The following is a 16,184-nucleotide window of genomic DNA, read 5'->3' on the forward strand; positions in this document are numbered from 1 at the left end:
TGCTCAGAGCTACGCTACGGAGGCTCATGGCATTTCTTGGTTTACATCATCAAACTCATCAAATACACAATCCAACAACTCCAGAACGCTCTGGTGGACAAGTTGTGACCTGCACATTCACCACGCTATGAGATAATAACAGAACGTTACCAGACAGAGTTGTTTTAGAGGTAAATTCATGCAAAACCGCTGATGTGCGTTGCCTTCAGGGACAGTTTTTCATCAAGCAGTCTCTGTATTTCCCTCTAAAAAACAACTCTGTCTGGTAACGTTCTGTTATTATCTCATAGCATGGTGAAAAGTAACAAACCTACTGCTATGACTATAGTGATTATGGCAATGGGCGGCCAATTTGCCAAAATGTTGAACTATCCCTTTAAGTTATTTAATGAAAAAGCCATGTGTGCAATGCATTGAAATACATCATATAATCAAATCGAACCTAATCATAATGTGGTGAATCGTAATCGAGTTGAATCGTGTCGCCAGTGAAGATGCAGATCCAGCTGGTGCTGGTGCAGCTTCACTGGGACGACGGACGACGGCTGAGTCATGAGGCCGCGTGTGTGTGTGTGTGTCTGTCTGTGTGTGTCACGCTGTTGCCTGAACGTTGCACTTGACAAACTCAGTCGTTGTCAGGCCGTGAGCCGCTGTGCTGAGCGCTGCCTTTCCACCAGTAATGAGCTACTTTAGCCAATCAGCTCCAAGTGCATGTTTTCACTGGCGCACACACACACACACACACACACACACACACACACACACACACACACACACACACACACCTCCTGATCCTCCTGTCCTTGATCTGGGTCATACTCTCAGCAGTTGAGATGGGCTCTCATTATAGTGTGTGTGTGTGTGTGTGTGTGTGTGTGTGTGTGTGTGCCCATATGCACTCACCATGTGTGCTAGTTACTGTAGCTTCTGCAGCTTCTCTGTGGTGAAGTAAAGTTCATCTGCTGTATTGCAGCAAGAAGCAGCGCAGCTTTAAATAATAATAAAAAAGGATAAAAGTGCAATATACAGTATAGAATCCTGTCAATAATACATGCAGTTTTCTGTCGGTGTTGTTTATTGTTTGTACAGGATATTGTGTTGTTCTGTTCATTGTCTTCCACGTCTGTGTTTTTTTCTTTCTCAGGTAGATAGAAGTAAAAGAAGAAGAGGTAAAACCACAGAATCATAAAAATGCTCCATAAACCTTACATTTAACTTTTACTGCGGCTCATTAAAACCAATAAACCACAAAGATGAAGTGCAAAACTTGCACAGCGAGAGTGCTACATTTAATGATCAATAAATGGGAGTGTATTGTGAGGAGAGAGAGAGAGTCTTTTTGATTCTCTCTTCACATCATGAAACAGACAAGAGAGTGAAAAGACAGATGGCTGGAGGTGATTTGATTTAAACACAGTTTTTTTTGTTTTGTTTTTTCCAGTGAATTAGATGATGGATATTGGATACGAGATCACAGAGTGAAGAAAAGATGCAGGTTCAGTTCAGGTAACAGTTTCTTTTTGGAGATTAGATTTGTCCACACATGCAGTCTCTGTATTTCCCTCTAAATCAACTCTGTCTGGTAACGTTGTGTTATTATCTCATAGCGTGGTGAATGTGCAGGTCACAACTTGTCCACCAGAGCGTTGTGGAGTTGTTGGATTGTGTAGTTGATGAGTTTGATGACGGAAACCAAGAAATCCCATGAGCCTCCGTAGCGTAGCTCTGAGCAGCTCACGGCTCTGCTCCGCCGTTCTAAAAATAGCTTGCACCGACAATTAAAGGTAACAAACCTACTGCTATGACTATAGGGATTATGGCAATGGGCCAATTTGCCAAAATGTTGAACTATCCCTTTAATAGTAGCATGTCAGCAATGTGACTAACATGCATGTTCAGAAATACACTGGCTAAAAGACTTCCTGAATAAATTCAGTTCAGATGAAAAATGATTCAGCTGTGCATAAATACAGAGTTGTTTCTGTTCCTTATCTATTTATTTATTGTTTTTGAACACGACCAACAACCATCAAAAGCCATTAAACAGCTGGATTTACACTAAAGACTAAACTCTCATCAACTCTATTTCTGTTTGGCTGCAATGAAACAAGCTGTTGATGCAAATGAGCCCAACCTCCTCTCTATCCTCCCCTCTCTCTCTCTCTCTCTCTCTCAGATGGGATCCATTCCTCCTTATTCAGTCAATGGAGAGATTACAGAGCAGAACAGATGAGATGAAGCAGCGGTGGCGGTGGCGGTAGTGCTGAGATATGGAGCCACAGTCCACAGCAGACAGAGAAGGAGAGCCGGCTGACATTGTGCAGAAAATCTCTGCCACAGCTTTTATAACACATCTCACTTTAAGTGAAAATAAAACTATTGTAAGAGAGATTATTATTAACATTATTATTATTATTGTCATATTCACAAAGCTGAGGCAGAGTGAAGAGCCAAACAATAAGCTGGTACAGTGCCCTTGCTGCTGCCACGTCCTTGCAGGAGCAGCCAAACCAACTGATTAATGATCCAAGAGTGAGAATCACACACACACACACACACACACATAAAGGCAAAGCAGGTACTTTGGGGAATCAATTCATCACACTTTATTTGGTGTGTGACCCCCGGCTCGTGTTGGTGTGGAGCTGCACAGTACGTTTCTCAGCACCAGCGTATGAGCGCGGTGTTGTCGAGCGTTAGTTAGCAGCTGACAGCCCCTCTGCTACCATCTCAAGAGAGTGTGTGTGTGTGTGCATGAGTACTGTCTACGTATATAAGGATGCAGAAGGTTTTATTTCTCTTTCAGTTAACATCTCTTCAGTCCAATAATGCATGAGTTTCCAAAATGTTTCTGAAACAATGACATACAAAAAAATTACCAGATGAACCCCTTAATGGCAAGTGTATCATATTTCAGTAGTTCTTAAACTTTTTTTTCTTTACACAAATTAAACCCCCTCACCCCCTTGGACAAAATTTTGAAACAAACACCAGAAATACACGAATATTTGTTCTGAGACAGAATAACGTTTTCTTTTTGTAGTCAATGTACGTTCAAATTAGGGCCAATGGGGGGAGTTTTTGGAGGAATTTCTGGAGAAAAATGTAATATTTCTGGAAAAAAGTGGTAAAATTTCTAGATTAAATGGTAAAAAAAAAAATTTGAAAATAGTTTTTGAAATTCTAGGAAAAAAAGTGGTAAAATTTCAAGAAAAAAATTGTAATTTTTTTTTTTTTTTTTAATTCTAGAAAAGAAAGTGGTAAAATTTTGTGGAAAAATTTGGGGACCCTTTCAACTCTCTCAAGGACCCCTGGAGGTCCCCGGACCCCACTTTGAGAGCCACTGTCATATTTGATACATGCAGCTTTTGAGACCTCCACATACTTTATGTATAAAATATACAATTTAATTACATAAACTGTGAGCAATACATTTTAAAAATGCCAGATTTATCAGGTGTGATACAAGGGGAAATTAAAAATTCAAATTGTTATTTTTCTTTCTTCAGTCCAGTAATGCATGAGTTTGCAGCAGTACACCGGGCTGAAGGACATGTTTGGGTTATCCCATGCTATGTTTAGACACAGTGAGGATGCTTCATGAGGACAGTGCTGCTGCTGGGGTCACTGGGCCGTCCCTCTGAAGGCCTCCAGGTGCTGGTTGAACTGGTCCATGCTCTCTCTGGCCGTAACGAGCTGCTTCTCACACCACTGGACCAGAGCCTGCTGCAGCATCTGCACACGGGCGCCTTCAAACCGCACGATCTGGACAGAGAGAGACACGTCAGGATGTGCATGTTAACTCGTCACACATGTGCAAGTCTTAAGTTTGTCTTGAAGGGGACATATTATGGAAATATCACTTTTGAAGTCTCTTTAAAGGGATAGTTCACCCAAAATTGAAATTTCACTCATTATCTACTCACCCTCATGTGGACTAAGGGCTGGGAGAAGTTTCAGAGTCCTCTGTGGCTTCTCTGAGTTACAGGGGGTCTCGGCGTAGCAGTGCATGTCCATATAACGGTTGCAAATGGATACTGAAAAGACACACCAAAAAACATCCAAATACCTCCATGCTGCTCGTATGTAATGTCCGTCTTGTATTGAAGCCCCGAAATGCGAAATTCGTCGAACCGGGAAGAGGAGCTTCGAGAAGCTTCCGCTACAAAACAAGCTTGAAAAATAGACTTATTTAATTTTTTTCGGAACAATTTCACATTTCGGGGCTTCAATACAAGACGGACATTACATACGAGCAGCATGGAGGTATTTGGATGTTTTTTGGTGTGTCTTTTTGTTACAAAGACAGTTGGTATCCATTTGCAACCGTTATATGGACACGCACTGCTACGCCGAGACCCCCTGTAACACAGAGAAGCCACGGAGGACTCTGAAACTTCTCCCAGCCCTTAGTCCACATGAGGGCGAGTAGATGAGTGAAATTTCAATTTTGGGTGAACTATCCCTTTAAGTTTGTCTTGAAGGGGACATATTATGGAAATATCACTTTTGAAGTCTTTTTAACATATATTTGGGTGTTTGTCTTGCCTTCTGGTCCCCGGCCCAAAATGTGAGAATTGACAAAAATATCTGTAATTTTCAGGCTCCTGAGGTTGAAATCCATGTGGTTTTATGACCCGTTCCCTCAGTTGTCATCCAATGATGTCATTAGTTTTCAAATCTGCATAATCCCACCCCTACCTGTGAGTACTGGTACCTGTAGAGGGGGCGGAGCCTGGTAAACAGTGGTTCATTTGAGCTATATGAGAGCTATATACAGATGAATGTTGTTAGTAGTCTTAAAGGGATAGTTTAACATTTTGGCAAATTGGCCCATTGCCATAATCCCTATAGTCATAGCAGTAGGTTCGTTACCTTTAATTGTCGGTGCAAGCTATTTTTAGAGCGGCGGAGCAGAGCCGTGAGCTGCTCAGAGCTACGCTACGGAGGCTCATGGGATTTCTTGGTTTCCCTCATCAAACTCATCAAATACACAATCCAACAACTCCACAACGCTCTGGTGGACAAGTTGTGACCTGCACATGTTGTTGGATTGTGTATTTGATGAGGAAGTCCAGATGTACAATGTGGATGTTTTACCTCTTGTTTGGCGACGTCACTGATGTGGTCAAACTCCGTCTCTGCTGCTTTCTTCACCTCCTCCATCTGATGAAGGAACAAAGCATCAGAACTGACTTCACATCCAGATTAAACCTGCATCTTTTGGTCGTTTCCTCCCCTTGTTGTGACTGAATCTCTCATCAGCGGAGCGCCACTGCCCCCTGCTGGTCACAAACACTCACCGCAGCTTTCTTCACCGGTTTGGCCCTTTCTGCGTTTCTTCTGGCTGTTTCCAGTTCCACCAGTTTACAGGTTCTCCTGAACAGCATTTCCTGCATCGGACAAGATAATCATGTTACACAGATTGCATTTCATTTCATTTTCATTTGTTCCATTCATGCATTATTGGCAAAATGATGATAGATAATAATTCACACATTCCTTCCATGCATGGAAAGGAGCGGGATGAAGAAAAAACCTTTCTCCTGCCCCTTACTATATTCATTTTGAACAGCTTGATTTTCAATAGATGGTCTGCCAAATTATTTGTAAATATCATAACACTGACGAAAAAATAAAGAAAAAGGAAAACACAAGCAACTCAATTTATGGTCAATGACTTCCCATTAAAAACAATGGGAGAAAGAAATCATAACATGAGCAACTACCTTTGCATTTCATATGAACTTATTATTTTCAGAGCAGTTCATAGTTTCACACCAGCCACTAAAATACACATAATAATAATATTTATACAATAATTAATTATATTTCCTCCTGTGTTCTTCACCCTCTGTGCATGGTAATAAAACAACTGCTGCAGATGATCTGACAGTTTCACATTTTTCCCCTTAATCATCACAATGACATCATCATCTTCAGGCAGAAGTTTCCGTCTTTATTTCAACAGATGAAATAATAAGATAATGAAATAAAAACGACAGCGCTCACCTTCTCTGCCTCCTGGTAGCGTGACTCCAGGTCCAGGCCCAGACCCAGAGTGCTCACGTTGTTGTCGGCAACACTCGTCATATTTTTCTGCCCACAACAAAAACATTGTTACATTTTATAGTTGCCAAGATGGGAAGTGGTATTTCAGTAAAAAAAAAAAAAGATGTGCAGCATTTATGTCACAAAGTTCAACTAAACTAGTGACTCAGCCTTTATATTGTCGTCTCTAGACTAATGTCTGACAGTATGGTCTAATGATACCTGTGGAAAATATAACAAAGTTTACAAATAGCACTAAATAGTTCCAATAATACAAGAAAATAGTCAAATTAAAACTATTGGCCAGAGACGATTGCAGAGATACCTCCTACTAATCTGTATGAGCTGTCTTGTTTGTGTGTTGTTTATTATGTCTTATTTATTTGTGTTATGTGTTAAAGAGATAGTTCAACATTTTGGCAAATTGGCCCATTGCCATAATCCCTATAGTCATAGCAGTAAGTTCGTTACCTTTCTTTCTGTGCCATAAACTGTAAACTGTTTTCTTGTCTGTAACAACATCTATTACACGTCTGTCCGTCCTGGGTGAGGGATCCCTCCTCTGTTGCTCACCCTGAGGTTTCTCCGATTTTTCCCTGTTAAAAGGGTTTTCCATGGAGTTTTTCCTCAGTCGATGTGTGGGTCTAAGGACAGAGGATGTTGTTACGATGCCATGTAAAGCCCTTTGAGACAAACTGTTTGTAAAAACGGGCTATACAAATAAAACTGCCTTGCCTTTAATTGTCGGTGCAAGCTATTTTTAGAACGGCGGAGCAGAGCCGCGAGCTGCTCAGAGCTACGCTACGGAGGCTCATGGGATTTCTTGGTTTCCCTCATCAAACTCATCAAATACACAATCCTACAACTCCACAACGCTCTGGTGGACAAGTTGTGACCTGCACATTCACCACGCTATGAGATAATAACAGAACGTTACCAGACAGAGTTGTTCTAGAGGGAAATGCAGAGACTGCTTGATGAAAAACTGTCCCTGAAGGCAACGTCCATCAGTGGTTTTCCATGAATTTCCCTCTAAAACAACTCTGTCTGGTAACGTTCTGTTATTATCTCATAGCGTGGTGAATGTGCAGGTCACAACTTGTCCACCAGAGCGTTTTGGAGTTGTTGGATTGTGTATTTGATGAGTTTGATAAAACCAAGAAATCCCATGAGCCTCCGTAGTGTAGCTCCTCTGAGCAGCTCACAGCTCTGCTCCGCCGTTCTAAAAATAGCTTGCACCGACAATTAAAGGTAACAAACCTACTGCTATGACTATAGGGACTATGGCAATGGGCTGATTTGCCAAAAATGTTGAACTATCCCTTTAACTGTGCTGTTATGTGTTGAATAATTGCACTGACATAATGTGAAGTTGTTCTAAGGACCACCAGGAAGAATAACTGTTGCTATGATGCAGCTGATGGGGTTCCTAAATAAACTAAACTAAACTAATTATCTGCAGATGATCCGTTAATGATCTGAAACTATTTCTGTTCACAAGGCACAAAATAATAACTTACCTTCATAGACTCAAAGACTTCAGACAGTTGCACACAGATCCTGAGAGAGAGAGTTCAGTGTTTTTAATGACCTTGTACTGTTTTTTTAAGTGTATAGATGCAGTTGTGTGTGTTTGTGACACTAATAAGACTCAGTCAAACCTTGAAAAAGCCTGTTTGTCAGGATCGTCTCCTGCTTCCACACACAGATGCAGAGCAGCTGAGAAGTGTCCACAGGCCACGGCAATCTCTGTAAACAACCACAACAACAGACACACACAGACACACACACACACAGACACACACACACACACACACACACACACACACACACACAGTTACGTCAGACTGAGCAGGAATTGAATTTGTTTTGTGATGCTTGGGAAATTTAATTTATTATTACACATCCCAGATCAAGTCTCTGAATGAGCTCTTTGTCTGCTCTCAAAGTTCAAACCTGAAACATGTTTCTTACTTTGCTGGGTCAGCACCACATCCAGGAACCTCTGCAGGAGAAGAAAATAAAACAGATCAATATGTGTATCAGGTTTTAAGTTAGAAGACAAAAGAAAAAGACAAATAAAGACATGAAATCCAGAAACAGACACATCCAGACCAGAACCGACTCACTCTCACCTCTGCTGCGCTCTTTGCGTGGCCGGTCAGGACCAGGTTTTGATCACGTTCAGTTTGAAAGAACTCGTCCACATCCTGCAAACACAAACCATCACAGCATTAAAACTACACACACACACACAGTCGACAGTAGAGGCTGTAAATTCAGTCGTTTTACCTTATGGCCTTCTTTCCTCATCTCCCCCACAGCTTGACTCAGCCGGTTGAAAATGTTTTTCCTCGCTCGCTGTCGACCTGGAGGCTGCACACAAACACACACAGTTACACACACACACACACAAAAAAAAAAACACTTCAACATTTTCAGGTTAACAGTGTTTAAACACAGTGAGCAGAGCACAGTTCATGTAGCACCTTTATTTATTTGTTTGCTTGTTTATTACATCCAGACTCAACACTGGATGCCATCTCACCACTGTACATACTGTATACATACTGTATAATGCACTGTACTGTACTGTACTACTAGATACTTTCCATATGTATCTGTACATACTATTACTTTACATTATATATATTATATTATTCAAAATTGTGTTTCTATTCTATCTCTTTCTCTTATTTTTCTATTTGTATTGTGTTTGTTATTTCCCATCATCTAGTGGTGGACAGATTTCTCTTCCTTTAAGACACAACGCAGTGTGAAAGTCAGTGGAAATCCTGTCTCAGCTTCATCGCAGACAAAAACGCGAAGAAAACATGGATTTAGGAAGAAAAAAATATTTTGAATGGGGGAAAAAGCATCAATATGAATATAACTGATTTTTTTCCGATCCAAAATCATTTTTGCAAAGCATTTATAGTGATATTTTGAGCATTATATAGAGGCCAAAGTTGCGGTTAGAAGAACTGCCCCAATTACTTTGCTGTTTAACTGCAGTGTAGCGCAGCTAGCAGAAGGAGAGCTAGGTCCGGGCTGCGCATATTTTTCTTGGATTTTTCTCCTATGGTCGCACTCGGGGACCTAGAGCTGCAGAGCGTTACTTAGAAAATGACGGGAATTCTCCTTTAACTCTGACTTAAACACAGCAAAGAGGCAGGATTACTGTCTACCTGCACCTGTATCTGTCATACATTTGTTCTGCAGAGCTGAAATGATGAATGTCTTCATAAGGACAAACTATTCTGAACCAGTATAATTTATTATTATTATTTGCTGCATGTGGTAAATGAAGCTTCTCTTGTCTGGAGCCAACGTGTGACGACGGCAGCAGCAGGAACATTATTAATATTCACTGAAACAGAGTTACACACACAAACTGCACCAACTTTCATCTCAGGCAGCAGGACTGTGCGTTGGTGTTTCTGCTCTGCAGGCCGACAGCTTGAGCTCTTATTCATGTTGTAGACTTCACTTCACCACCTGCTCCTTTTCTTTATTTTCTAATTTCAAAGCACTAATCACTGATTTTGTGCTTTTTTTTCCCACCGCTGTGTCCTGTCCTTACGCTTCTTTATCTACAGACAAGAGGTTTACAACGGAGAGTCGTCTTCAAAGTCCACAGTCCAACTGAGACAACAGGCTCGTTTAAATGTTTCTCTCCAGCTGTGGCGTCATTTTCCACTTTTACTTTTATTTCGCCTTTTGAGTTTTTAGGGACAGTCAGAGTCTGAGTGAGTTCTGTTCAGAAAAACAACTAAACGTGCAGCCTGTCAGTCACATGTCTGAGTCTGTGGCATGATGACAGTGTGTGCTCTCTTCTCAGAGACCGGTCTGTGCCATCAGCTGGTTCACTGTTTGCAAAATGGCAGCCGTTCACAGGGCACAGTTCCCATGGCAACTTCAGGAGAACCTTCTGGAGGAACCATGAGGTTTAGTGCTTAATTCAGACAGACATGGATCTGGTTTAAGTGGAACCAAAGTGGGAGGACGTTACTCTGCGTTACTCAGGTCAACACAAGACAGTGGCGATATACAGTATATGTATATATTTTTTTGCCGTCTCTGTAATCCTTCTTCAGTTTTTTACCTCAAGGAAAAAACATTAAGCTCTTTTCATCCTCTCAAAACAGCCCTGTTCATAACGGCTGGTTTCAGTGCCTGTCCCTTTAAATGCAAATGAGCAACTGCTCACCAGGCCCCGCCCCCTCTACAGGTAGCGGTGGTATTATGCAAATTCAAAAACTAATGACATCATTGGATGACAACTGAGGGAACAGCTGGTAAAACCACATGGATTTCAACCTCAGGAGCCTGAAAGTTACAGATTTATTTGTCAATTCTCACATTTTGGATTGGAAGGCAAGCCAAACACCCAAAGAGTCTTCAAAAAGAGATATATCCATAATATGTCCCTGTCAAGTCTATTATTAATCAGTACATTTACATGCAGAGCTTAATCGAGCTATGCTCAAAATTCGATTTTGGCGTCAAGTCGGACTTCTGTCCTTGTCTCAATTCACATGCAACTGAGAAAATCGAATAACTGACGGGGTCCGCCCCCTCATGCGGCGTCACCCGTCGTTTCAGTGGGTTAATATACGCCTCCTGTCCTGTTGACTTTTCTGTCACCTCCTAAAAACCTGAATATAAACAACTTAGTGAGCTTAATATCAAATTATCAACTGCAGTTCCCGACCAGACGCGTGGAGCAGGCGCACATGCATTGTCCAGTTATACTCCGACTAAGGTGTATACATGTCGGAGAAAATCGAATTCCAATCGCATTATCTGGGTGTCTTAATCGGAGTTTCCGATTTCAGTCGGACTAAGGTGTTTACATGCACTTCAATTGTCCAGTTATAGTCGGATTAAGGCAATAATTTGTTTTTTTCAAGTGTCATGTAAACGTACTGAGTCATTTGGTCTGGCGTTGGAGTGAGCCCAGCCTTGGCCATCTCTTATCCAAGTTAAAAGATAAGAATTACTTTACTTTAAAGGGAATTTCATACAACTTGTTCTTTCCTGTGCTGCTCTCTAGCTTTTCTTGAAATTCTGTATTTTCCCAAATCGCCACCAAGCATTTAGTTTCTTTAGCTTCAGACCACTGCAAATTATTTTACTCCATGTTTTCAGTCGCTGCCTTCTCCTTCTCCTTCTCCTTCCTGCTCGTCTTCACAGCCTAGAATAAGACACACCAACTGATGATGTCACGGTTCGCAAGGAAGAACCAACCATTTTTTGGTTCCCTTGAGAACCGACTTTTCAGGATGAGGAACCTGTTATATTTTTGGCCGATTCAAAACTGGGTTCAGGAACCGGAGCCGACACACGGAGCCCTGCTGGTGTGAAACCCCTAAAATGATTCAACACTGCAGAACATCTCAGTTTGGGGTGAAGGGTCAAGTTCATGCAGGTGGAGACCATCGACCATGATCCTCCATATTATTTGTCCAGTAAGGTGCCATCATGTTTAAGGTGCATGAATCTCTCCAGTCACTCTGTGAAATTTTAACCATTTACTGTCTTCCACGCTCATAAAAGTCACGTAGCATCTGACATTAAATCCTGTCTGCTTACAGGTGTCACTTTAAGAAAAGAAAAGAAAAACAAGTAAAAATGTGTTGACTTGACTTACATCTGTGCTGGTGAGGAAAGTCTCCACAGCTTTGTTTCTGCTGAGGATGCTGTGTGTAGCGACCTGCCGGAGGAACGTCTGCAGCGCTTGGCGGTACGGCTGCCACTCCCCCAGGGCGAGGAAACCTGCAAGGAGGCGTTCAGCATGTTAAAATAATAAATAATAACACTCAGACACTAAAATAGACATATATTTGTTTGCATTTACTATATGTTTTGTGCGCTCACCAAGCTGTTTCATAACCTTGGCAGATGCGTTCACCTGAGCCTTCGCAGGAACAGGAGGAAACTTAAAGGAAAAAGGAAAATATGATTATATTTAAGCCAAAATTAGATTCATGTTATTTATTAAAAACTTTATTTACAGTAGGTGCTTGGGTTTAGTTGGGGAGAGCATGGTTGTTACAGCGTGAACGAAATATGAACCTCAGGGATCACAGACTCAGCTTTGCAGAACAGACGCTGCCATGTTATTGTGTAGGAAGTAAAATACTTCCTGATAGGGATCTGCTGCATTTAAAAAAAAAAACACACACACACACACACACACACACACACACACACACACACACACACATCCAATCTAACCGCAAAGCTTCTTTATGTTCTACAGTTCGGGGGAAACCGACGTAGTGGCAGCACGGAGATAAGAAAAGTCTGATGTGGAGCAGAGAAAGGAGGAAGTGTTTGAACAGCAACAAACTCACTCCTCACCAGTGGAACATACTGAAACCTGTGGTTTAGTGTGTATGTGTGTGTGTGTGTATGTGTGTGTGTGCGGTCCACATTTTGGTTTTGCAATCTTTCCCACTGTACGCTGTGTTACAAGAATGCATGGTTTGAAATGACCACATTGCACTTATAAAAGAGGCAGTTCACAGATCAGTGTCTGAGCAAACCGTGATGTCCCTGAACGCATCGACTCCATCTATTAACATTAACATGAACAGCTGTGTGCAGATGAAACAGAAAAAGCACTGACTATGACTCCTTGTATCCCAGGAACGTCCTCCGGAGCAAACAGGTGCTGCTGCAGCCACTCAAAGTCGTCGTAGGTCCGGTCCACATGGTACTCCCCGGTCCCAGACAGCTGCAACACACACACACACACACACGATGCGTCATGGTTTGCACAAGTCGAACACATCCATCCACTGTCATTGTGGTTTCCTGTATCAACCAGGATCTAATGCTCTCAAAAGCTGCAACAAATACCAAGTAAATGAGCCGCTGTCTGACCTTTTGAGAGACGATCAGAAAGGTGAGCGTGTCCCCGTCTTTCAGCACCTCTGTCACCTTGATGTCATGACCGTGGACACTCAGAGAAGACGTCACCTCTTGTGTTTCTTGCTAAAAAAAAATGAAAATGTAGCTGTTAATACAATCAATACAAAAAATCTTGGGAGTGAATTCACATTATTAAACAGAATAACTTTAAAGTTTTAAGTTTTTTAACTTCTCTGTGTGCAATGCATAGGCTACAGTCCTGGTGCCAGCCTGGAGAGAAAGTCACATGACACTCAGAGAAGTTTTTCCAAAAACAACTGAAACATGTTCAGACACTTACCATCATCGTCAAGATTGCAAAGTTATTAATGTTTCCAGTCTGTCTTTGTTTCAAAATCTTAAATCTCCTTTTTTTTTTTTGTTTAGTGCATGAAGCTGAAAAGCTCTTTTGTCTTATTGTGGGCTTTACTGCGCTCACGCTCCAACTGCTGAGAAGGCACAGGATATCCTCTGGGTCAAAGTGCACACCGGTGCCTGAGAGAGATGAGGGAGGAAAACTGTTCCAAATCTTAAAAAAAAAAAAAAAAAGTGCTGGCGCAGCGAAAAACAACAACAGATGAGTTAAACGTTGGGTTAGTCAGTAACTCTGCACCTTGGGCACGCCCACACACACTGGGAAGAAAAAAGAAAAAGTGGCATAACGGTCCAATCAGTTCGCCAGCTGTTAACCTTAACACTCACAAGCCTGTAAACAACCGCTGACCTTACAAGGCATCCCATAAAAGACGCAGACAGAGCACAAGGCGTGAGATCACAATTTAATATGGAGACTTTGTTATCGATAATAAAAAAAGACACAAATACACTAGAATATACACTGCAAAAACTCAAAATCTTTCCAAGAATATTTGTCTTATTTCTTGTCAAAATGTCTCATTTCTAGTCAAAACTAATCTCTTTCCACTTTAAATAAGACTCATCACCTAAAAATTTACTTGTTTTTTAGATAATTTCCACTTGTTTCAAACACATTTTCACTTGAAATAATTAGAAACATTTTTTGTGCTTGTAATAAGAAAGAAAAACTTGCTCCACTATCAGATTATTCTACTTATTTCAAGCGAAAATTGGCTTGAAATAAGTCAAAAGTGTTTAAAAACAAGCTACTTTTTTATGTATAATTATGTATGTATATGTATAAATATACTTATTTGAGGTATAATGAGATTTGTTTTGACTAGAAATGACATTTTGACTAGAAATAAGACAAATATTCTTGGTAAGATTTGGAGTTTTTGCAGAGTAACAGCTGTGCATGAGCCAGGACAAAGACACTGTGGACGTTTGTCAGTAGTAGTCTTCCTCATGTTCGTCCCCGTCTGCAAAATAGAAGCTGAAACCAGCAGCGTCCTCGGAGCTGAAGTGGTCGAATGGAGCGCCACCGTCCTCCTCCTCCTCTTCCCAGTCGGGATCAAAGAAGCTCCAGTGGAAGTGTGATGGCTCCTCCACGAAGGGACCTCCTCCATCATGGAAGACGTCAGAGAAGCTGAAGTGGAAGCTCGACGTCACATCTTCATCCTCAGGATCAACGGAGACCTCGTTCTTCAGGAAAGACTGGTGGTCGACGCTGTCATAGAGACGCCTCTTCTCCTGGTTGGACAGCACCGAGTAGGCTAGAAGAGGAAGAGGAGGACAGGTACACACACCTGAGTCTGCCATGGATGTTCAGATTTGTGCTGTTTTTACTGTGTTTCTACTGTCTCCCACAAGAGTGTATTAAATCTTAGAAACACCACAACTGCAACAAACTATAATACATAGAAGTCCTAGAGCATGTTTATGGAAATCCAATTTCCACCACTTGATGGGGAAAAAAACAAGATCTAATAACTCAAATTAATGACATACTAAGTCAAAATAATGAGGTAATAATAACTCATATCATTTACAGCAAACTTGCATGCAATTATTTGCATATATTCCATATGATGTGAGTTATTACCTCGTTGTTTTGAGTCAGTAAGTCAATATATTGACTAAGGATCTCATCATTTTTAGAAAGTATCTCAAAGTATCTCATTATTCTGACTTAGTATCTCATATTTTGATCAAGTATCTCATTGTTTTAAGAAAGTATCTCAAGGTATCTCATTATTTTGACTTAGCATGTCATTATTTTGACTAAGTATCTCATTATTTTTAGTATCTCAAGGTATCTCATTATTTTTGATTAGTATCTCATTATTTTTGACTAAGTATCTCATTATTTTAAGAAAGTATCTCAAAGCATCTCTTTATTTTGGTTTAATATCTCATTATTTTGACTTAGAATGTCATTATTTTGAGAAAGTATCTCATTCTTTTGAGTTACTAGATCATCAGGTGGCTGAGTGACTTCCATACAAACATTCAGCAAGGAAAGTAAAGGCATCAATGCACTCCTATTGATTGAATTAAGTAATAATCTGAAAATTAAAAATGAGTGTCAATCTTGTAGATTACAAAGTGAAGAAGCTGTAGTGTTTGTGTGTGTGTGTGTGTGTGTGTGTGTGTGTGTGTGTGTGTGTGTGTGTGTGTGTGTGTGTGTGTGTGTGTGTGTGTGTGTGTGTGTGTGTTGTAGGCTACCTTCTGCAATCTCCCTGAACGTCTTCTCAGCATCAGCGCCCTTGTTCTTATCGGGGTGGTGCTTCACGGCCAGTTTGCGGAAAGCCTTTTTTATCTGGCTGTCAGTTGCTGTTGGCTCAATGTCGAGGACTTGGTAGTAATTCCTGCTGGACTCGACCTCAGACACACACAGCAGGAGCAGCAGGAGCAGCGTGGAGCAGACCTGCACCATCCAGACACCACTTGCTGCTGCTGCTGCTGCCATTGTTGAGCGTCTGAGCGCAAAAACAAGGAACTGAAACTTTTAAGCAAAACCCCTTTATCTGTCCCTTTGCGGTTTAACAGCTTTTAATCTCCATACAAGTCCTCATCATATCAGCAGCTGCAGTAACGACTCTGACTCTCACCTGTGAGCTGCTGCAGGCTTCAGTTTCCGACACAACTTCCAACAATGAATAGTTACACCCAAAGAAAGTGTACAAAAGCGCATCAAAACAACACAAAGCGGTTCTCATTATTAATTCATCGACATCTTTGTCTTTGTTTACCTACGTTGCCCACAAGTTCCGCGTGTATTATTCATTTCCTTGCTTTGAAAACTGTCAACAAACTTTTTTTTTTTTTAAATCCACATGCAGTTCCGTACTTCC

The 16,184-nt window shown here is 41.1% G+C and overlaps 2 protein-coding genes across 3 annotated transcripts; both read right to left on the bottom strand.

Moving 5' to 3' along the window:
- Positions 1-2,794: 2,794 nt before the first annotated feature.
- Positions 2,795-13,520, bottom strand: LOC146986778 (sorting nexin-5). Of its 2 annotated transcripts, XR_015035896.1 has the most exons (15): positions 13,271-13,447; positions 12,943-13,053; positions 12,686-12,793; positions 11,932-11,992; positions 11,705-11,829; positions 8,344-8,427; positions 8,187-8,261; positions 8,026-8,056; positions 7,713-7,800; positions 7,572-7,611; positions 6,013-6,099; positions 5,304-5,393; positions 5,101-5,166; positions 3,536-3,765; positions 2,795-2,847 (listed from the first exon to the last, which is right to left on the bottom strand). XR_015035896.1 is itself a non-coding variant. In XM_085777962.1 (14 exons), the coding sequence occupies exons 1-14, from the start codon at positions 13,274-13,276 to the stop codon at positions 3,625-3,627; spliced, it is 1,113 nt and encodes a 370-aa protein (XP_085634088.1). In that variant the 5' UTR covers positions 13,277-13,520; the 3' UTR covers positions 3,502-3,624. The 2 variants fall into 2 exon arrangements, 1 of the variants encoding a protein (XP_085634088.1); XM_085777962.1 differs by lacking the exon at positions 2,795-2,847 and having other exon boundaries at positions 3,502-3,765; positions 13,271-13,520.
- A 727-nt stretch (positions 13,521-14,247) lies between these two features.
- LOC146986779 (dnaJ homolog subfamily B member 9) lies at positions 14,248-16,109 on the bottom strand. Its single transcript, XM_085777963.1, has 2 exons — positions 15,556-16,109; positions 14,248-14,603 (listed from the first exon to the last, which is right to left on the bottom strand). Exons 1-2 carry the CDS (start codon positions 15,797-15,799, stop codon positions 14,278-14,280), a joined length of 570 nt encoding a protein of 189 aa, XP_085634089.1. The 5' UTR covers positions 15,800-16,109; the 3' UTR covers positions 14,248-14,277.
- Positions 16,110-16,184: the final 75 nt, after the last annotated feature.

This window comes from Trachurus japonicus, chromosome 5 (genome assembly GCF_045865225.1).
Source record: "Trachurus japonicus isolate A0001 chromosome 5, Traja_1.0".
Classification (NCBI taxonomy): domain Eukaryota; kingdom Metazoa; phylum Chordata; class Actinopteri; order Carangiformes; family Carangidae; genus Trachurus; species Trachurus japonicus.